Raw genomic sequence first — 22,512 nt, forward strand, 5'->3', positions numbered from 1 at the left:
AAAACAACAACAATTATGTAGCAGCGCACTAAAATCTAATCAGACGAGGAGTTTGTAATGGTAAAAGTGGATATAGGAAATCAGGTCGATCATCCTGAGTGGCCGATAACGACCTAGAGGGCAGAGCTATCCCAAAAATCTAAACAAATTGGCTAAATTGACCGTGAAGGTCCGCCCACAAAGATTGAAGCTCCATCAAAGTGCTCGGTCGACACGTTCTTGCACGCCTCTGTGCTAGCCAGGCTCGGGAATGTGGGGGGGTCCTTTAAGCGCTTTGATCCCTCACGCTTCACTACTACAAAACAACGTGTCTATTCCGATGCGTGGGTTCGCACCGGATTCTACAATAGACGTTAATTAGGATTTCGCGACGGCCTATCGAATGATAAACAGAACGCGAACTAAAATTGGAATGTAGAAAAAAAACGGCTCAACCGCGCGCGTGAAGCCGTAAGTCTCCGGACCCGAGTGCCGCGATCAAGGAGGGGAAGATCCACGACGGATCACCGTCCCTATTATTGTGTCTTCCGCCTCAGATCTTGTATGAGGCGCGGCCTCTGAGGTTCCCACCCTTCCTCGACATCCTCAGGACAGTTATTCATTTTGAGAATGTCCCTTTTAGAAATTCCGCGGGAGAAAGGAGGATAAGAGAGGGAGGAAGTCCTCAAATTACGCTTAATTTATACTCGATTCATTTGATATTAAAAAGAAAAATAAATTATACATATGTAAGGTAGCAAAGAAATAGAGTGAAAGAAAAAAAAATTAACTTAAATCATGCAATGCAATAAGAAAATAAAAACAAGAAAAAAAAAACTAAAGGAAAAATAAGTAATGCAACAAAATTTAAAAATACTCACTGAAGCCGTCAACTTCGAGCTCGAAGGTTGGTGCTGTTGAATATTAATTTCATTAAATATGATGATGATAATCCTAAAAGTAACATTAAATTATTAAATTATTTTTGCTTTTCTTTCGTCAGTTGTCCTTCCGATTGGTGAGCGTGTAGTGGCGGGCAAAACTATTCTATATCCTTGAAGGCGAACCGCCGACTACATACAAATAACTTTTATAACTTGACGATTCCTTCTCGTACAAAATATGAAACACTTGGCACCAAGTAGGCGTATTGCTTAAATTCTTACAGAAACGATTAATATATTATGCTAGAATCTGCACGTTTCTTAGCTGTTCAAAATCTCTCGTTTCCTACGAACGAAAATTTTTCCGGAATTTCTTTAAATCACTGTGTATTTTTCATTTGTTAATCTTGTTAGCGATTTGAACTTATTCGGAATATTTCCTTTAAAATACACTTGAATTTTGATTTAGCACGATGCGGTGTTAGTTTTTTTGGTCGGATTCCTCTATTTTCCTCGCGAAAATCTTCACTTCTTTTTCAAACCAAAAAAAAAAAACGATCTTCACTTTTCCCATCCAACTGTCACTTCCTCTATCCCCCGTTCATCAGCCAAAAACCTCCTCTTGTGCACTCCTTCAACGCTCCTCCACCTTCTCAGAAAAGACTCTCTTCCTTACTCCCTAAATTGTCAACTCCTAAAATTAACTCTCGCAAAATTCTCGGATGACCAAAAAGCCATCCCAACCTCATAAATTTTTTCCATCTGTGTGCAGAAAACTTCCACACACAGTGTTTTTTTCTTTTATCATGAAGAGACAACAATCGAGTTGCTCCCCGTCGCAGAATATTAAATCAAAAAAAAACAAGCAAAAAGGGATCGCGAAAATTCAATCTTCCTCGTCTGAAGCCAGAGAACAAAGTGAAGATGAATCATTGAGGACGGAACGGCACAGCATATAGCCGACTACCTCCGTATTCCATCAAGGACTCATCTCACCCGTCACTTCATCCCTACGAAGAAGAAAGTTTATTTAATTTTCTTCAAATTCTGAAACGAAGAGATAGCCGTTTCACATAAAGGTAGGGAAGGACACTCCTCAGAAGCTCGGACGGCAATACCTTTCAGCTTATAGCCGCAAGGGCCTGTAGATCCAGAGGCTTCTGGGAGGCAATCACCTACGAGACGTATCTCAAGACAAACACAACAAACGACTAGCTCTTATGGTATTCTACCAAGGATAGGACAGGAAACTCTACGTTACAAGGTGGGAAAGGAAAATGAGGCTTAGGAACACTTGCTTCCGGGGAAAAAGGCGTGAAACCTAAAACTAGAAATCTGAAGGCAAGTGTACGTAGAGCCTAGCCGGGAACAATATTGAGAATCTATTGATTCTCTATCCGACACGAAGTTGTGAGCCGGAATAGGCTATCTTCCACTTGATTCAGAAAACCTGCAAATAAGAAATTAGGCCTGAATCCAGGAAATGTTGGGCTCCATTTTTAATGATAAATGTTTAAATTTGTATATCCACTTTTATCATTACAAGTTCGTAGTTTTCTATTTTTTCTTACGCTTTTGTCTTTTTTAAAATATGACATCTGTCGTCACCTACTCTGCTCTTCACTCCTGTAGCGAGGTTTAACTGAGTGGAGAACGCCGGTGGCGTCATCTGTCCGCTGATATTCGCAATAAATAAATTTCGAATGCCGCGAATCCTGTCGCGCCGCAAGAGCACGATGCAATTTGATGTGCTGTTGGTGATAACGGTAAGCATCGACAGTTTCGCCAGGTTTCAACATTTCATAGTAGACAATACGCTGCTGATCCCACCAAACGCACAGCATCGTCTTCCGTCCGAAGCGATTTGGTCTTGCAGAAGATGTCGCTGGTTGGCCGGCACCAACCCACGATTTTTTTCGTTTAAGATTCTCAAAATAAATCCATTTTTTGTCGCCAGTCACAATCTGATGCAAAAACATCTGTCAACGTGTCTGGTAAGCCAGATTTCGCATGTGTGCCGCTCCATCTGCCTATCGTTCAATTCATGCGGCACCCATTTTCCGATCTTTTGAAACTTACCCATTACACGTAGACGCATGGAAACGGCTTGTTGAGGATCACCTAATTGCTTGGCGAGCATTTTCTGCATTTGAGTATCGTCCTCGTCCAAAAGAACCTCCAATTCGTGGTCCTTAACACTCCCGGACCGATTTTCACGCTTCTTGTCGCTCAGATCGAAATCGCTATCTTTGAATCGACGGAACCAGTCTCGGCACGTTGTTTCCGATAGAGCATTGTCGCCGTAGGTCTCCACAAGCATTCGATGCAATTTAGCGGTTGATTTCTTTAAATTGAAGCAAAAAAGCAGAGCCTCCCGCAAATGCTTCTTTCCGGGAACAAAAGTGGACATGATTGTTGAAGAGAAAAAAATGTTTTTACATGAAGTTCCTGATGATATGCGCTGACAATTGTTGACAAATGTCGAACTAGAAAAAAATATGGCGCAGCTTGATACGCTCACTGGTGCCATCTGTGAGCAAACAGCGGATTTAAGCTTGTACACCTGGTATATGCGCTGGAATGGGAAAGTCTATACTTTGTATTTATTTGTATATTATTGATTCTGCAGTTCCGAATTTTAATATTTTCAAAGTTGACCGTGAATGATACGACGAGAAATGATAGTATGACCTTTGAAAAAACTACTATGCAGTCAGAACAATAATTAAGTAGGGAAAATTATGTAATGTACATCTTGGAACGCTTAAAATTTGAAGTTAAAATAGGCCTAAATATACATGAGAAATATCAAAAAGTTACATCTCTAGAACGATGAATTTAGTTACTTTTCTGAAAACTTAGAGAGTGCGTCAGAAATACGTACAAGATGTGATCATGGACAGATGGCAGCAGTGTCAGTAAAATTGCAAGATATGAAATAGACAAGTTTCGCTGAAGGGAGGAGTCCCTGAAGGAAAATTAAGCATATAGAATACTTTTATTTAAACATTGCATATACTGGTCTGTCTGTTAGACTAAGCATAATTTTATTCATATGTTAGCGCCATGCCTGTCGACCCGATGGATGACATTGAATTGCGATCAGTGCAATTGCAATTCCCGAACGCTCGGGGATCGTTGGCGGACTCGTGCGATCTTAGAAGAGTTCCAACAGACAAAGGTGACATTTTAGTCGCAATTCAGGGTGATACAACGAAACCACCAATTTTGACTTACCACGATTTGGGATTGAATTGTAAGTAAATGTAATAAAAACGGATAGCATATGTTGAAATACATGAATATGAATTACATCGTTCAGATGCCACAAGCTTCGCTGGATTTTTCAATTTTCCGGTGATGAGAGGAATTTTGGAACACTTTTGTGTTTACCACGTGACCGCTCCTGGACAAGAAGACGGTGCCCCAACGCTTCCCGAAGAGTAAGTTTGGAAGAAAATCAAGTGTTATGAATGCCTGTTGCATTTAAAGTTAATATCCGCGGTGTTGTCTTCATTTCAGTTATATATACCCAACAATGGACGAATTGGCTTCTCAAATCCAATATGTCCTTACACATTTTGGATTGAAATCAGTCATTGGCTTCGGAGTTGGTGCTGGTGCAAATATTATGGCACGATTTGCATTGCACAATCCTGATAAAGTCGGAGCATTGTGCCTTATCAACTGCGTGTCTACATCATCAGGATGGATTGAATGGGGTTATCAGAGTTTCAATGCCCGATTTCTACGCACTAAAGGCATGACTCAGAGTGTAGTAGATTACTTGATGTGGCATCATTTTGGCAGAAACCCAGACGAGCGAAACCACGACCTCGTGCAAATGTACAAAACTCACTTCGAACGTGCTGTAAATCCAACGAACTTGGCTATGTTCATCAACTCATACATACATCGAAATGACCTAAATATCGCCCGGACACCCTCCGGATCACCTCAAACGTCAACAGCAACTCTTAAGATGCCAGTAATGAACATTACAGGTGCTCTATCGCCACACGTAGATGACACAGTTACACTTAATGGACGCCTAGATCCGACCAACTCGACCTGGATGAAGGTAAGGAAACCAAGTACAGGGTGCGACAGCATAACTTCCTTATTTCAAAACTTAATAAAAACTGTTGTATGCATCGGAAAATATTTATTTATTTTTTATAATGTAACACATCGTTCAATAAGTCCCGGGACTAACTATGAAAACAACATTTTATCGGCAAAATTCTTTATTATTCATCAACATAATCTCCTTCAAGTGTAATACAATCATTCCAATGCTTCTTTAACTTTTCAATGCCATGTTTGTAAATGAGCCTCAGTAGCAACGATCACCTCCTCATTTGAGCCAAATCTTTTTCCCTGGAGCATCTTTTTGAGATCCGTAAAGAGCCAGTAGTCGCTGGGGGCCAGATCCGGCAAGTACGGAGGATGAGGAAGCAGTTGGAAGCCTAATTCGTTGAATTTGGTCATCGTTTTGATTGACTTGTGGCACGGTGCGTTGTCTTGATGAAAGATGACTTTCTTCTTCTTCATGTGTGGGCGTTTTTTTCGCTATTTCGGCCTTCAAACGATCCAATAACATCATGTAGTAGTCGCTATTGATGGTTTTTCCTTTTTCGAGGTAGTTAATGAAAATTATACCATTCGCATCCCAGAATACGGACGCCATCACTTTGGTGGCCGACTGTTGTGTTTTTGGACGCTTCGGGCGGCTTTCACCGGTCGTACGCCATGCAGCTGACTGCCGACTTGACTCCGGAGTGAAATGGTGAATCCATGTTTCGTCCACTGTCACATATCGACGCAAAAAAATCCTGTCTATTGCGAGTAAACAGTGCCAAACAGCTCTCCGAATCATTGATACGTTGTTGCTTTTGTTCCATTGTGAGCAAACGCGGCACCCATTTGGAAAAAAACCTTTCTCATAGCCAATTTTTGGAGCAAAATAGTAAATGCACTACCAGTTGATATGTTCATCATCTTAGCTATCTCGCGCACTTTCATTTTGCGGTCGCCCATCACGATTTTCAATACTTGCTTGGTGTTTTCGGGAGTTACTGCCTCATTTGGCCGACCCGAACGTTCCGCATCATTTGTATCAGCACGACCGCGTTTCAAGTCAGCATACCACCGACAAATGGTTGTTTTCGACGGAGTATAGTCCGGATAACGTTTTTCAAGCCATTGCTGAGCTTGAACAGTGTTTGTTCCCATTAGAAAACAATGTTTTATCAACACACGAAACTCGTTTTGGTCCATTTTTTCACGATTGCAAAGGTAGCGTCACTTTAACCACTATAGCTTTCTTGGTTATGTTTCGAATTACATCAAATTTTGACACATCTTATCTGAAGGTTGGTACTTCTGGACCTTGGTATATAACTGGCATCTCTACGCTAGTCCCGGGACTTATTGAACGATGTGTTAGGTACATGTCTAAAGTTTTTATTTACATTGTTTTGAAGATCAAATCTGTTAGGTGACGTCCCCCATTCTCCACACATTGCGTAAACCGATTTCTGGCGTTTATCATGACTCTTGTTAGCAGGTGTTATGTTGGCAATTTCTTCTTGGATGTTGGTCTTCAAATCTTGTAGGGTTCTTGGACGGTTCACATAAACACGGGATTTCAAAAAACCCCATAGAAAAAAATCACAAGGGGACAGATCGGGAGAGCGTGCCGGCCATTCCAAATCGCCTCTAATTGAGTTAAGGCGCTCTGGAAAGTGTTCCCTCAAAACAGCCATCGATGCTCTTGAAGTGTGTGCTGTTGCACCATTTTGTTAGAACCAAGTGTCCCCCAAATCCAAATTTTCTAGCCGTGGCAAAAAAAATTCTGTAGCATGTTTACTTGACCGAATTCACTGTCACTGTAACCTCATTTTCCTCAAAAAACCAGGGACCAATAATTCCAGCTGAGGAAATTGCACACCACACTGTGACTTTAGGTGAATGCAAAGGCTTTCGATGCAATTCTCGAGGGTTGGTATAAGCCCAGTAGCACATGTTTTGTTTGTTAACCGACCCAGACAAATGAAAATGGGCTTCATCACTAAAAAAACAATAGCACCCTCGGGAACGACATCAAGAAGAAGCTCACACGCGTTCATCCGAGAATTGAAGTCACGTTCTGAAAGTTCCTGCACTATCGCCATCTTATAGGGATGAAAATGAAGATCATCACGAAGAATTCTTCTCACAGAACGATCGGATAGTCCAAGGGCAGATGCGCGTTTGCGCGCAGAACGCCGTGGCGATCGCAACATTGACGCTTTCACTACTTCAATGCTCTCAGGTGATCTAACGGGGGGGGGGGGGACTCCAGTTCTTCCTTTTGCCGCACTTGCAGTTTGTCTGAATGTAGTGACCCATGTAACAATTGATTTGCGGTCTGGGACGGGAGCCAACGGGGCTAAGTTAAAGCGATTCCGAAATGCACTCTGTGTTGCCATAACCGAACATCCCCTTGAAAAGTAAACCTCAATGGCAATGGCTCCTCACTATTCCAACGCATGATGGCGACTGAACCATGTCGGGACAAAACTTTACAGTATCCCCTCTTGAACGAGACCACTAGCGCTCCGTTATGACATCAACTAACTGAGTGGCGCGCATTTTTTTTTTTTTTTTTTATTCTACATTTTAATTAATTACAGCAATAATTAGATCATTACTTAGACCTCTAGCTTACTTTGTTACAATTCTTAACCTAGGATTTAAGCGCTAACAGTGCCAGTGCATCTGTGAGCTTTTTGTTTAAAAAAAAAATTTTTTTTTTTTTAAAAATGGCCTCAAAGCATCATTTCTCAAGATTCAGGGTTATACCTGTGGAGATTTAGCACTGCCCGAGCTGATTATGTTGGATATGTTGGATATGTATCTCTTTTTCAGGCTCCTGCGATAGTCCTTATAGATCTGATATCCAAAGGAAATGCCGACAAGCGATGTTAATATGATTAAGATAAGTTCTATTTGTTTTGACTGGACGTCTACCGGGTTAACTACTACTGAGTTTATCACCTCGCCGGTATTGTCGACTTGTTTGGTTTGGCCGCCACCCATGTTCTTTGTGGTCTGTTGTTTAACTGTAGCGGGTCTGTTCTGTTTAGTCTTATATACGGTTTGCTTTTAAGTATAGTTCTTGCAGTTACATTACGATGGGTCTGTAGTTTATTAAGGTATTTATTGCTAACTTTCATGGCCTCGGCCTCAATCGTTGCGATATTTGTGTCACGTTGTATGATTTTATTATTTACGTAATTTGGTGCGCCAAGTATTGCGCGAATAATTTTTGTTTGAGTTCTTTGAATAATCGCTAAGTTGGATTTTTTTGCAGAGGCCCATAGTTGCAGTCCATATATCCATATTGGTTTTAGTACCGTCTTGCAGATCAAAATTTTTGTTGTTGTGTTCAACTTTGATTTTTTGTTTAGTAGCCAGTATAGTTTCCTAAATTGTATGTTTATTTGTTCTCGTTTTTTGTTAATGTGCGTCTTCCATGTAAGTCGTCTGTCAAGGTGCATACCGAGATACTTGATTACTTTCGTTTGTTCGATTGGTTTGTTATTTATGACAATTGGTTTGCATGTTCTTTTCCTCAGGGTAAAGGTAATCTGTTGGGTTTTTGCTTGGTTTATTTTTATTTTCCATTTATCCGCCCAATATAGGATTTTGTTTGTTAGTTCTTGTAGTACCCTTGAAGCAGTTTGCGGATTTATATGGGAAAAGAGTATTGCAGTGTCGTCTGCGAATGTGGCTGTTAATATTTTTGCACATGTTGGAAGATCAAAAGTGTATAGTAAGTAGAGAATTGGGCCAAGGACGCTACCTTGGGGCACTCCAGCTTTTATCAGATATTTTCTGCTTAGAGCCTCTTTGTATTTGACGTTGAAGGTCCGTCCTTGAAGGTAACTGAAGAGGATTTTTTGTGAAATTTCGTGGGGAGCTACCTAGCTATTTTGAGGAAGAGGCCCTGGTGCCAAACCTTATCAAATGCTTGGGAAATGTCGAGAAAGAGTCCTATGCAATATTTTTTCTCTTCAAGGGCCAGTTTGATATAATTAGTGATTTTGTGAATTTGTTCAATGGTACTATGACCGCTTCTGAACCCAAATTGATGGTCGGGTATTATTCCATTCTCATCTAGGGAGGGTAGAAGCTTATCTAACAAAAGTCTTTCAAAGAGTTTGGATAGAACTGGCAGCAGGCTTATTGGCCTGTAGGATGAGACTATAGATGGGTCCTTGCCGGGCTTTGGGATCATTATGACCCTAGCATGCTTCCAACTGTTTGGGTAATAGTTTAAGCGTAGAATTGCGTTGAAGATGTGTAAGATGGCTACTAATCCCATTATAGGTAATTTGTTGAGCATCTTTCCAGTGATACTATCATGTCCTGGGGCTTTATTGGGGTGTATTTCGGAAAGTTTGCTACGTAGCTGGGGGAGTGAGAATTTCAAGGGCCTTCCCTCATGTATGGTCGGTGAATCTATGTTTGGTTCAAGATCCGTGTCCTTTGCTTCGTTATTCATTACCCAGTTTCCTGCAGTGTCTTTTATATGTGTTTCCGTTTCTACAGGTTTTTTAATTTTCTTTGTTGCTTTCCAGATTGAGTAATTGGTATCGGCTTCGTTGGAAAGGCCACTGATAAAGCCCTGTATTTTGTTGTTTCTGTCTATATAAAGCTCTTTTTTTAGGTTCCATGAAGCTTTATTGAAGGCTGCTTTAGCTGATGGAGAACGTGTTTTCTGCCATGCAGCTTTTGCCTGTCTTTTAATTCTTAGTAGGTCAAGAATTTCTCTGTTGTAGTGACATGTAATTCTGTCATCATTTGTAGTGATTGTAGATGTTGCAATATTTGCGCTTTCGGTGATGGTGTCTGTTAGGTAGTTCAATGCGTTGTCTATGTCTTCTTGTGTTTTCAGTCTAATGTGAGGGCAAAAGTCTTTTTCAAAGTATTTCGTGTATACAATCCAGTTTGTCCTTGCGTTAGTCAGTCTGATTTCGTTATTTATAAGCGTTGGCTCAGAGTTAATAGTAATAATCGTGGGTAGGTGGTCAGATGAGAGTTCACTAGTAGTTACTGCGCTAATAAGCCTTGGGTTGACATTTTTTGCAACTCCGAAATCGATTAGATCGGGAATTTTAGACCTGTCTGTTGGCCAGTAGGTTGGTGAGCCACCAGAAATGCAGTGAAGATTATTGTTATATATGGACTTTAGGAGTTGCTTTCCCTTCGGGGTGGTCAGTCGAGAACCCCAATGGGGGGACTTTGCGTTGAAATCGCCTGCCGTGAGGAATTGCGGTCCCAGGGTTCTGAAGAAATCGTCAAATTGTGCGGAGCTTATCGTTTGCTTGGGGGGGCAGTAAATTGCTGCAATATTAAGTGTATAGTAACTATCTTGCATGCTAATAACCGTGTGGTGGATATTACTGAGTTGGGTAGTAGGCAGTGGAAAGTGTTTTATCCGATTTCTGATCAGAATCGCTGTACCGCCGTAAGGTTTGTCCTCGGGGTGATTATTGCTATAACATGTATAACCATAAATTTTAAAGAAATTTTTGCTATTGAGGTGAGTTTCTGAAAGTAACATTATATCAATACTATTTGTGTGAAGAAACGTTTCTAGTTCTAACTTATGTTTTAGGATAGCGTTTGCATTCCAGTGTGCTATTGTTATTTTCCTCATTATTTACCGAGTAGCTTTGATAATATCTCTGTCTGCTTGTTGAGAGCTGCTTGCATTTGATTCATAGTGCTGGTTAGCTGTTGAATATTGTTTGTTAGTGATAAGAGGATTTGCATGATATTACCTTGGAAATTTTCATTTATGAGGGGGGGCTGCTGTTGGTTACTTTGTTTCGCTGATTGATTGTCTTGAGTGTGGTCTTGGCTTCTCACAGCGTCCGCATAGCTAGTATACTCGACAGGCCGATGCTCGGAGTTTTGATGGAAGTGGGTGATGTTAGTTTGCAGGTCGTATTTCAGGTTTCTTCTGTTTCCAATGTTATTCGTGTTTCTGTTGAGGGCTACGTATACTGGGCATCCACGATAGTTAGCGGTATGGTTTCCTCCGCAATTGCTACACTTTCTGGTTGTTGGGTCATCCTTCTTCTTTTCGCAGTCTTTTGTTGGGTGTAGATCTCCGCACGCTACGCAGGAGTTCAATAGTTTGCAATAGGATTTCGTGTGACCAAATTCTTGACAATTTTGGCACTGTACCATTGTTGTTCTTTTATAAGGCTCATCAATTGTCACTTTTCGATGGAGTATGTACTTGACATGGTATATTGGGTGTATCCTTCCTTTAGGTATTTTGCTAGATTCGGGGGTTAGTTCAATTTTGAACATGGGCTATGGTATCTTGGGTTTGTTAAGTACATTATGGGCTGTTTTTACATCAAAACCTTTCGTTTTGAGGTCACTGATTATGTCATTTGGGTCGACATCTGAGTCTATTCCCTTAATGATAACACGAAGACCTTTTGCACTTTTTAATTGATAAGTGTAGTAGTGACTTCCTTTGCCATCAAGCCAGCTGACAACCTGGCAGTATTTTACTTCATCTGATATCTGGACTTTTGTTTCTCTTATCTTGCCTCTTTTCAAGTCGACAAGATAAAAATTGTTTTTACCAATTAACGATTTGAGTTCTGCTACTAGCTTTGAGCTACTTGGTTCCCTGATGTATATGGGTGGTGGTTTGTGTTTGGGGCGAGGGGGGTCTTGCCTTGTTGCTTGCTCATTTTGACTATTAGTCATGTCAACATATTGTTCGGTGTCTTGGTCGAGGATGCTGTAGTAATTGGATAAGTTTTCGTTATCTTTGACTATTTTAGCTGCTCGATCTGTAGTAGGACTGCCTTGTGGGCTTCTCTTTCTTTTCTCGACAATCGTCATGTATCTTTCTAGGCCAGTCTGAATGATGACCTTAGGCTTGGATAATTCAGTTCCTGCATTTCTTGAGGTACTGGGTTCAATGGTCGTTTGATTCATTTTATTGGTATGTTGCGTAGTCAATTCATTCGAAGGTTCAACGTTCATTGAATTAATTTCGCTGACCTGGTTGTGTGTGTCAGGCATAATCATGTTGTATGCACATATTGATTTCATTTCTCTTGGTGATTGTCTATTTTGCACTTTTTGCACTTTCGCGAAATGTGTTGCACACGGTCTATTTTTCTTTTCCACTAAAATGCACTTTTTGCGAATTTTGCACTTTATGTTTAATGTTGGAATTATTTTCTAGAGCTACTGAAAAATGCGACTGTTCGCTACCACAGCTGGGATCTGAATTTTAAAAAAGGAAGTTATGCTGCCGCACCCTGTAGCATTAGCAGAAAGTTAAAAATATTTTTATATAAACTTGTTTTTCGACAGATATCAGATTGCGCTATGGTTTTGGAAGAGCAACCAGCCAAATTGGCTGAAGCCTTCAGGCTGTTCCTTCAAGGCGAAGGATATGGTAAGTGTTGAAGCATATACACTCACAAACCATTGAGCTCAGTCGCAATAATACAAAACTAAATACAAAGTATTCTTATAAATTAAACATTATTATCATAACACATCTATCTTACATTTTTAATAAGACAAATAGAAAGTATTTGTAGATTTTTCTTTGAAATCACAGCTTACTGAATACCCGCGATTAAAAAAACGCTTTCTATGTTTCTCCTGATTCAAATCACTACTTTACATAGAAAAGCCCACGTCACCCACGATGTCTTGAATATATTGCATAGTATCATTTTAATTTGAGTTACTATTGTTCATTTGATAGTATTCTCGGCGTCGTGCAAAAGACAAAAGTTGCTCTCTAAGCTGATTCATATTGCGATAATAACCGCAAGTTAGATGTTCAAAATATGAGTATGTTATTCGTTCACACTGGAAAATTTTTCTTTTTTTTTTTTTCTTTTAAAACTGTACAAAGATAAACTAAATGTACCAAGTTGGCGCTAACTTTCTTCTAAATCAGTGATACACTGGCAACTATATTTAAGCTGTTCTGTTATATCGCAGGGAAGTGATTCTGTGCGTACATGATTGCTACTTAGGTGTGGTTTTTTTAACCGTTTCCAATTGTCTCCAATCACGAAAATGTTTGACAAGCACAAACATCTTGGATTTCCAGAATGCTGCTATACATATTGTGTTTTATTGTTGTAATTCCACTTTCGAAATTCTCGTTGGTTGATTCGGAAATATTTCCATTTCACTTCATCGATTACATTACTACTAAGTGCATATTCTGTTTTTACATCCTCTATCACGGCACACAAGTCTATAGCAAAGCACATTCACATTCATATGCGTCAGTTGGAAGCACTTTCTCAAAATTATATCATAACTGAAAACATTTCGCTTCTACGTGTGAGGATTTAAAAGGAGTTGTTCACCTAACTATTATCTCAACAAGTCTGAACACTATATTAAGCTGTTGCAGCAATAGTTTACACATTAGCTTCAACTGGATACCATTTGCAGGCGAACTTGAAATATTCGTTCACTAATCAATTTAAGAACTACAGAAACACTGCCAGCACTCACAAAATCTATAACGTGTAAAATTCCACCCGAGAGTACAACACACAAATCGAATGTATCCATAAAATGGCCGTTGTCAGTAGTATCATGCTGCTAGTCGCTTCTAATGGTGGGGGTTCATATGTCCTGGTGGACATTCCGCCTTTGCGAAAAGCCGACTTTGTTAGTGGCAACATTCTGTATATAGTACACTTTCATACTGAATTGACTTTTGAGTTTGAATACGATTTTTGAGGCTGTTTACATAACTTGGTACCAGCTTGGCTTTAAATTTTTGTATAATAGAAAATAGAGTAAATATAACCCAAGCAAATTATGAATACAAAATGACGAATATTGAAAAACTACTATATTTCGTGAAAAAAGATTTTAGTAACTGATCGATGTTTATATATACATGTATTATGGTATTATATACAAATTGTCATTATATTTACAAAAAAATGGCGTCTAAAGCACATTGGAAGCATTAACATAATACAAGTTTTGTTATACGAAAATATAGAGAAATTCTACTATTTTCCCTGTTTTATACACAAATTTTTAATTATATAAATTTGGCTAGTTGATATTTTACATATATTTTACACCAACTAATAGAATATTTATTCGCTTAGTTATTAATTGGTATATTTGAAAAGATATATTATAAGATAAGAAATGGAAAGTAAATGATAAATATTTGATTCTTGTTGCTTCAAATAAAGACTATATAATGAGATTTAAAAAAATTAATTCGAAAAGATCTTTTCAATTGCCTTAGGTTTTCTATCATTGGAAATTTTAATTTCTGTTTAGTGCAGCGCAATAGGCGGTTTTTAGTTGCTTGATGCCTCGCGGGTCTGATATAAAATTGAAATGCACAAACCAACTGACGGATCAAATATATAGCTGAAAAAGATCCTCAATGTTGCAGTTTTGAGGCGGAGTCATTATTGGGTGTACAAATAATTTATGAGGAACTTTTAATTAGAAAAACCAGATAAAATGGAAGGCTCTTTTACAAATATATATAATGCAACAAGGTAGACTACAACCACCTCGGATAATTCACGAAATTCATGTTTACAGAAGTGCGGTCATCTTGACTGAATTCAGTGATCTTTTTTATTCATTAGGAAAAGGACACTGCTTTCCAGAAAAGTAGAAGGAATAGTAATTTGAAGTAACTATGTCTGGTAAGAATTACGGTTGAAGCAAAATCTCATATTTCATTCCACTTGATTTGACATCTCCGTTTTTAAGGTTAAAAAACCTTATTAAAATCGGTTTACTGTCTGTCCGTCTGTCTGTCTGTCTGTCCGTCACACGCATTTTTCTCGGAGATGGTTATAGCGGCTGCCACCAAATTTGGTAAAAAGGTGGGAACTGTGAACGCTCACGCATATAGTAAGTTACATCCTTTTACGACGACCTTTAATGAACCCATTCTCAGAAACTACCCAACCGAAAAATCTGAAAAAAATCAGGGGGCTGCCACTATATGGTGCCTAGGCTCCGAAATACCCTCCATACCGATATCTGTTCAAATAAAGTTAATAATAGTACATTACTATAATTTTTAGTAATTGAGAGGAAAACCCCCCTCAAGTTCACCTTAGAATCACAAAATTTTGCAGCAATATATATACAGTATAGAGCATGATTCTGCCAAATTTGGTGAAAATCGCACTATTACTAACAAAGTAATACTAGGTCAAAACTGTCGCTCCTCTGCAAATTCAAGACTATGAATGTCAATATCACTTGAAAGTGGATATTTTCACATAATATATGCATATTTTACGTGCTACATGCTAATGGGACAAATGCACACTCAAATCTCTTTATAAAAGAAATACACAAAACCTTTCATACTTGAAGCGTCTAGCTTCCAGTTTCCCGACTTGTTAACGTCTGGTCAAAATTAATAGTAGTTTCGTCCATTAACTCATAATAAACTACACACTGAACATTGCTTCATCTAGCTTCTGCAAGTGAAAATGATTTTACTATTCCACAATTTCATATTCAAACCAGATGGTCTAAATATTACGATCTGTCGCGGCGATCAGCGATCGCGCGATTGCCGTTTCGATCGGCAATATGGCATTGTCACACAGAATCCGATATCTTGTGGCCGATCCAGTATTGTGATTACTTTCTAACGAGTAACATCTAATATTTCTCATAAATTTTATGTAAAAATGAGTAAATAAAATTAAATGCATAGACAAGATTACTTCCTTTATTGGCTAAGAATTTGGTGAAAAAAAAAACAAATACAGTATTTCGGGGAATAGCTGCTCCCTTCTTCAGTTTCGGAAAAGAAAAAACACTGCAGTCCCAGAAATACTGACTTTGTTTTTTGCTTTTATCAAATGCTTAGCCAATAAAGGAAATTATCTCCTCAATTCGTTTAATTTTATTCAAGTTTTGGCTAACTAACCACGTCCTAACTCAAACCAAAACTGAGTAGTGCGAGAGACCGCATTGTGTGTGGCATGTGCAATGCAATATTGATCGCCGCTCGTCGCCGCAGATCGCGTTATGCGCGACGAAGGCTTTAAACTTGACCCAAAGTCGTCTAGTATCTCATAATAATATCTCCCTCAAAACTTGTTTGTACACCCAGTTAGAAGTTAAGAAATACATCAAAATACGAAATTTAGTATCCATCCCGTAAATAATCATAACTACCCAGCAAGAATTGTCGAAGTCCACTTTTGCTATGAACTAATACTTTTGATGTTTCGTTGTGCTTGTTTCCTAAGCGTTCAATTCATCTTGCGAAGAATCTACTTTTAATAACTACACCCATTTTTTCCAAAATAAAATAAACCTTGTTTATCCAAGGTGGTTTGTATTATTTCACCTTATAAGACCACTAATTGGCGATGCTAAATTTTGAACTATAGCTTATCCTGAAATTACGGGAAATGTTGGTAAATGCCTTTCTCCACAAGGCAGAACCGACTTTTCACTTATTAAATAATAAAAGCTACAAGAAACTTGAACTTATAATATTTCAAAATACAATTATCGGTACCTCATATCGCAGGCAACCAAATTTACGAGGGATCTCAAGAGCTAGGCCTTATGGAAATAAATTCAAAGGCTCCATTCAATATGTGTCTGCCAGTTTTTGGCGATTTTTACTGCTTTCTAGAAGAAATTGCTTAATTGTTTTCTCCATAATTGACATGCAAAGCATTACCTTAGTTGTGGGCATTCTTCTCGTTTTACTCATGTTAATCTTGAGCGACAACGACACGTCATCCATCGAATAATGGTTATATGGCAGGTGGCTTCAATTAAAGAGAGATCTGTAAGGTGTTTTTTTTTAACTTTGATTTCTGATATTACCCCCGCTACAATTTTAAAATCGGACATATGTGCTCAAAGCATGCAACAATTGAATTTTATTCTATATTATAATCAAAAATAAATATGTGCAACAATGAAAAACTGACATATTAAATGATGATGTTAGGACTTTGGGAAAAGATATTCGATTATATCATTTGGGAGTTTTCAAAACTTTCTGATTTTATCTATTACGGATATTAGATGGCATGTAATCTGGTTTGGCCAATCTTGTCCATCACAAAAAAAGGGGGTATGGTTGTATGCCCAACGGTGATTCAATGGGAAAATTCGCCAAAAAACTCTTGCATTATTAGCGAATTCATTTAAATCGTGATGGTACGATGTTAGTTCGTCCGGTGCACTGTAAAGTCACCATGACTCCCATTATATGCCATCTCATTGGTTTTGAGAAATTTTGTGTCTACTTCACTCAATAAAAATTATTAGCATATGCTACAGCTTTTGCTGGGTTTCACCAGAAATAAAACAATACAAAAGTTATTGTAGATCCTTTAGTAGTGGGTTTGTTTTAAAGGGAAAAGTTCAAGCACTCAGGCCTTCAGTAGGCCCATCGTTCCCGTGGGTGAGGAATTTCAAAATGGAGTTAATGAAGTTGCTATTCACTAAATAAACCTTTTATTCTTCTATTGAAATGAGATATAATTCATTCCGAATTGATACCTTATTTGAGTTCTGCATTTTAAGGTTTTTTTTTTCTATATAATACACGATGGGTATTTAGGTAGATGTCAGTGGCCGCTGCGAAGAGCCCAATTAGCGATGTGGTGCGCCGTTTTGATACCATAAACTCCTAAGATCGTAACTGCTGTTATGAGAGCAGGGAGGCAGAGTTTAGCTGGCTCGGATCTTCAGAGCCAGCCCGTAGTTTTCACAGAGGAAAGCAGCTCTCCCATCCTGCAGCTAGAAATCTCTCTGAGGCCCCAAAGAATGGTTTACCCAGTGTCCGTAGCCTGACTCTAGCTAGAGTTAGGCAATCGCAGAGGAAGTGCCTGAGGGTTTTTCACCCGCTTCTCCGCAGCTTCGGCAATGCGAATTGTAAGGTAACCCAAGCCTGGCGGCATGGTCCCCTATGGGCCAGTGCACCGTGCAACCCGCCGTAATCTTGATTGCATTTGAACGTTATGTTATAAGCGGGCCAAATTCTCCTTGACTTGGCACAGCTCGTAAGCCTTTGCCATCCAAGGCCCGCGGATGCTAGGTAGTGCGAGTAGACTTCGCCCCTGACAGTCGCCAGCGAAACACCGACTGTATTCACCGAAGGGCTACCAAGTTCGTCAGCTCGCTCATTCCCAGAGGAGAGTGACCTTGAGCCTGCCGCCCAGACGGTTCAGCGCGTCTCTGCACTGCCCCACCAGCCTGGAAGATGTCGCTAAGTACAAGGCCTTGGTGGACACTTGGTTGTCGGTCAGAATAGCTTGGGGTTCAAATCTCGCTCGCTCCAATGCGTGATATTTCTAAAATGTATTCTGAAGACATTCCACTTTAAAAATATAAATATAAATCGATTTCTGGAGACCGTCACATAGGAAAACCCCCTTGAAGCTCCATGTGAAGTAGCCTTAATAAATAGTTTGCTAACACGATTGTTTCGCCATTACCTGTTAAAACCAACCTCGTTGACAACTTACAATCAATTTTCTTATTGGACTATCATTGGTGGTGCCCATTGTTTCATACTAGAAAGGTTGTTGCTATATGCGGTAGGGTGGAGAAAAAATTATTGTTGTCAATGTGCTATATCTCTAGGACTTTCCAAAATGCCACACTTCTCTTAAACCATTCTGTATCAAATAGCCTTTGGACGATTTTTAATATTCACAGCGCACACTCTCAGTACAATTGCGGTTTCCAGGGGGTCTGCTACTCCTCTTCAGACAGGAGCCACGTATAGTAGGACATATTTGCGACTGTGTTTCGACATTCTAATATTAGGTATAACCTTTCCTAGAGATGAACTAGTCTTTGCTGACTTCTTTTGCAAATAGCCTAAAGCCCTTTGAAACTTACCTAGGTGTTGATTGTTACCTCAGGAATGTAGCAATTGATTTTGGGACGATCCATGATCATGAATGCAAATATTGACAATGCCGTTTTTCTTGCGTTAAGCAGTAGCGGCCGCCTCCATCTTCATTTACTGCCTAATTTGACCATTCAAAACTACAATTTGATTACATGAATAATTTTTATATAGTTTCATGTCCTCAAGGAAGTCCGCAGCTACAATCAGGTTACAACAAGGGTCCAAATACGGGCCTTTGTAGAATACTTTCTCTCGAAAGGTGTTCTTTCAACCCGTCATCTGTCTCGTGCAAGGGAAGCATCTTGGAAAGGCGACTCTTGATTAACCGAGCTAGGTAGCTAGGGAAATTCAGTTTAGCCAAAGTTCCCGTAGTACAGTCATATTTGGCAAAATTTAAAGCATTATACGTTTCCACCGCAGAGCACTCACTAGCGGTCATCGCCACACGAGAAAGTTCCACGACCGCAACTGTTGCATCGACCGTGAACGATTGTGAAACGCCCTCAAAAATCCCTATACTATCGCTCTGATAATACCACCTGCTAGCTCGACAGTCGGATGAATATTTCCATGCACAATATCTCTATAGTGTCTAAAAGACACACCGGTAGTCTGGTTCTAGATTGTAACGATGCACAAGGAGGCAAAATGTTGAGCATTGAGCTTGGGATTATTATCTCGATTTAACTTAGGTACTCATTTTCAGATAAGTTGACTGACACCTGTGATCCTTCCATGCGGACGATATCTTGTCCGATGCTACATGTGTCATCATTTGCAATATTATTTGGTGGGGACGGCGACATCATTGAATTTAAAGCATTATCGTGTCTGTTTAGTGTTGTAGACTTTTTTCTTGAAATACTTTGCTTATCGAGCAAACTTGATGTTTTTTTTAAAGCGAGATACATACCTACAATGAATTTCTGGATTACCAATGGGCCATCAATAGTAACGATGATATACAAATATTTCATTAGAACGATACAAAAAAAAACCCGGAAAGTAAAGTTCAGATATTCTAGCACATAAATCAGATATTTTTTGTTAGAAACACATCTTTCAAATTATTCGCAAATCGTCTTTTTTCCCCAAAGAAGGGAAAAACTCTACTTTGAACATCGATATCTCGCGGGCCAAATTGTGCACACTGCTTCTAGATTCAATAAAATTGCGACCACATTAACGTTTTATACATCACATTTCCTTTCAAAGAAAATAAAAAAATTCACTTTGAATAAAATTTCTATATAAAAACTAAAATAATTTTATTTTCTTCTTTTTCTCGATCATCACCCACACATATATACTAAATTATGGGAATAATATATAATAAAACAACACAAAATATGTTTGTCCATCTATCATTCATCTGCTTTGAAATGAATACAAATTTGTGATATTTTCAATCATATCATCCTCATTGCGCTCTTCATGATGCTTTTCATTTCACTGTTTCCAACGCGACTCTCAATCATCGAAATTCTACCAACGCAACTTTCATTCTGTCTATCCGTTTTGCCAAATATCAACAAATTTGTACCTTTTGTTTTAATATTTTCAATGAAAACCAAAAATATTAGAAAAAACACAGTAGATTTGTTTGAGACTTAGTTGAATATTTTTCTAAAAATTTGCAGCCATAGTTATTCAATGTAGAGTTTGTTACTTTGCCCTTTTCTCGATATTGGCTTGCTAAAAGTGCCATATGATATTCGTGTGTGCACATAAATGTGAATCTTATCGCGTTTTGACCTGTCTACAAGGCACTAACCCAACGGCACCAAAACGGCAAAACCGCAGTCTTCTACTTCCACGCTGCTCATAACTTATTCTCTTTGTTTATATCGTTCCTTGAGCTTGGATCAAATCATTCTTGCATCATTACAATTTAAGGTTATTATTAAGGGGAAAAAGTAATGTCGTATTTGTGATCAAATTTTAACGCTTTATTTAACATACTTAGAATTATCCGATTTAAGTAAAATATGCGCCGTTTTGTTCACAAACTTGTTGCCATTTAGAAGGCAACTCCATTATCCCCCCTCTTATAAAAATCCCACCCTCCCCTCCTTATTTGCAAAAAACTCAGACAGCCAGTTTTCGCAAGCCTTTTTTGAGGCGAACTTAGTAGCACCAAGAGCGTTTTGTATGGACCGGAAGAGATGGTAATCACTTGGTGCCAGCTCCGGACTATACGGTGGGTGCAATAGAACATCCCATCCGAGCTCTCGTAGCTTCTGGCGGGTCATCAAAGATGTGTGAGGCCGAGCGTTGTTCTGGTGGAACAGAACACCAATCCTGGCCGCTTCTGGTCAATCGCCTGCTTCAAACGGTCGAGTTGCTCACAGCAGAGGACCGAATTGAGGGTCTGGCCATAGCTCAGCAGCTCATAGTGGATTACTCCCTTCCAATACCACCAAACAAAGCAAAACCTTCCTGGCCGTCAATCCGGGCTTGGCGATGGTTTGGGCCGGCTCGCCGCGCTTCGACCACGATCTTTTTCGCTTGAGATTTTCCTACTGTGCATAACAATGTAGCCTCAACATCATCTCAGGAGTCTATGCAACAGGCCTCTCAATCTGTGTTGAATTCACCTGCAATGCCTTCCTACGTCAGGGTTGCTTCCACTGACTCTACACCCCTGATCCAGCGGCCCCCATACGACGAGTTACGGTCCACCGAGCCTCCGATCGTCCTCTTCATCTCCAAGCTAGCGTTCACAACTTCTACGGACGATGTTCTAGAGTATATAAGGAGCAAAGTTGGTTTACTTTCTCCTCTGTCCTGCATTAAACTCACAAAAGACAACAACACCGACCGGGTGATTGCATCTTTCAAGGTTACTTATCCACACGAAATTGATGTCCTCGGCAACCCTTCTTTCTGGCCTGAAGGTGTATTCATCAAGCCATATAAGCGCCCCCATTCGCGGGTAAATTCCAGGGCAACCCGCCTGCCTCGCCGAGCTATATAACTGGATCCATGTTCACTGTCCGTCTGTTTTATCAGAACGTCAGGGGTTTAAGAATTTCAATTTATCCGCGCTGGCTCAGCAACACCATGCCATCTGTATCTCCGAAACCTGGCTAGACAATGCCATATTAAACTCCGAGCTCCCCGAAGGGTACTCAACTTTCCGCTGTGACAGGGACCGGGATGCTTCTCGTAAGTCCACCGGCGGTGGGGCCTAATTGCTATAAAGGATACACTCCCCGCCGAACTCGTCTTCTCCTCCCCTGGCTTTCCTTTTGATTGCGTTGCACTTCGTGTCTCCCCGTCCAACTTCATCCCGTTCATTGTTTCTTGTGTATATGTCCCCTGTGCTAGCCCTTCTCACCTGTATGAAGAATTGTTTGACAGTTTGTCTGAACTCCTTACCGTCAGATTCCCTTCCTTCCCTTTTTTCCTTTGTGGAGATTTCAACCTCCCGATGCTCAACTGGCCTAATGATCCTAGCCTTCCAATTCCTTCCAACAACCTCTCCCATTCTTCCCTCCCACTTTCTCCGTTTATATACACTTGCTCTGTCCTGAATTTCAATACCACCAAAAACTCCTTGGGCCGCACTCTCGATCTCTTCCTTTCCAAGCTCCCCGAGCGCCACCTCTCTTTATTTCCTTGCACATCCCCGTATGTCAAAACCGACGCTCACCACCCCACGGTTGAATTTGAAGCGGATCTCCCTCG

General features: G+C 39.8%; 1 protein-coding gene across 11 annotated transcripts in view; it reads left to right on the forward strand.

Moving 5' to 3' along the window:
• The window catches only part of LOC119646899 (protein NDRG3), a 72,385-nt gene that overhangs the window by 44,755 nt on the left and 5,118 nt on the right, over positions 1 to 22,512 (forward strand). For 8 of the 11 annotated variants that reach the window (XM_038047557.1, XM_038047567.1, XM_038047558.1 and 5 more), the window contains 4 exons: positions 3,926 to 4,119; positions 4,186 to 4,306; positions 4,386 to 4,944; positions 12,264 to 12,348. In XM_038047557.1, coding sequence (XP_037903485.1) covers positions 3,926 to 4,119; positions 4,186 to 4,306; positions 4,386 to 4,944; positions 12,264 to 12,348 — 959 coding nt within the window. Of the gene's footprint in view, positions 1 to 3,925; positions 4,120 to 4,185; positions 4,307 to 4,385; positions 4,945 to 12,263; positions 12,349 to 12,516; positions 14,169 to 20,405; positions 20,834 to 22,512 lie in introns of those variants that run through there. The other 3 variants (XM_038047565.1, XM_038047566.1, XM_038047564.1) reach the window with 3 other exon arrangements.

This window comes from Hermetia illucens, chromosome 1 (genome assembly GCF_905115235.1).
Source record: "Hermetia illucens chromosome 1, iHerIll2.2.curated.20191125, whole genome shotgun sequence".
NCBI lineage: Eukaryota > Metazoa > Arthropoda > Insecta > Diptera > Stratiomyidae > Hermetia > Hermetia illucens.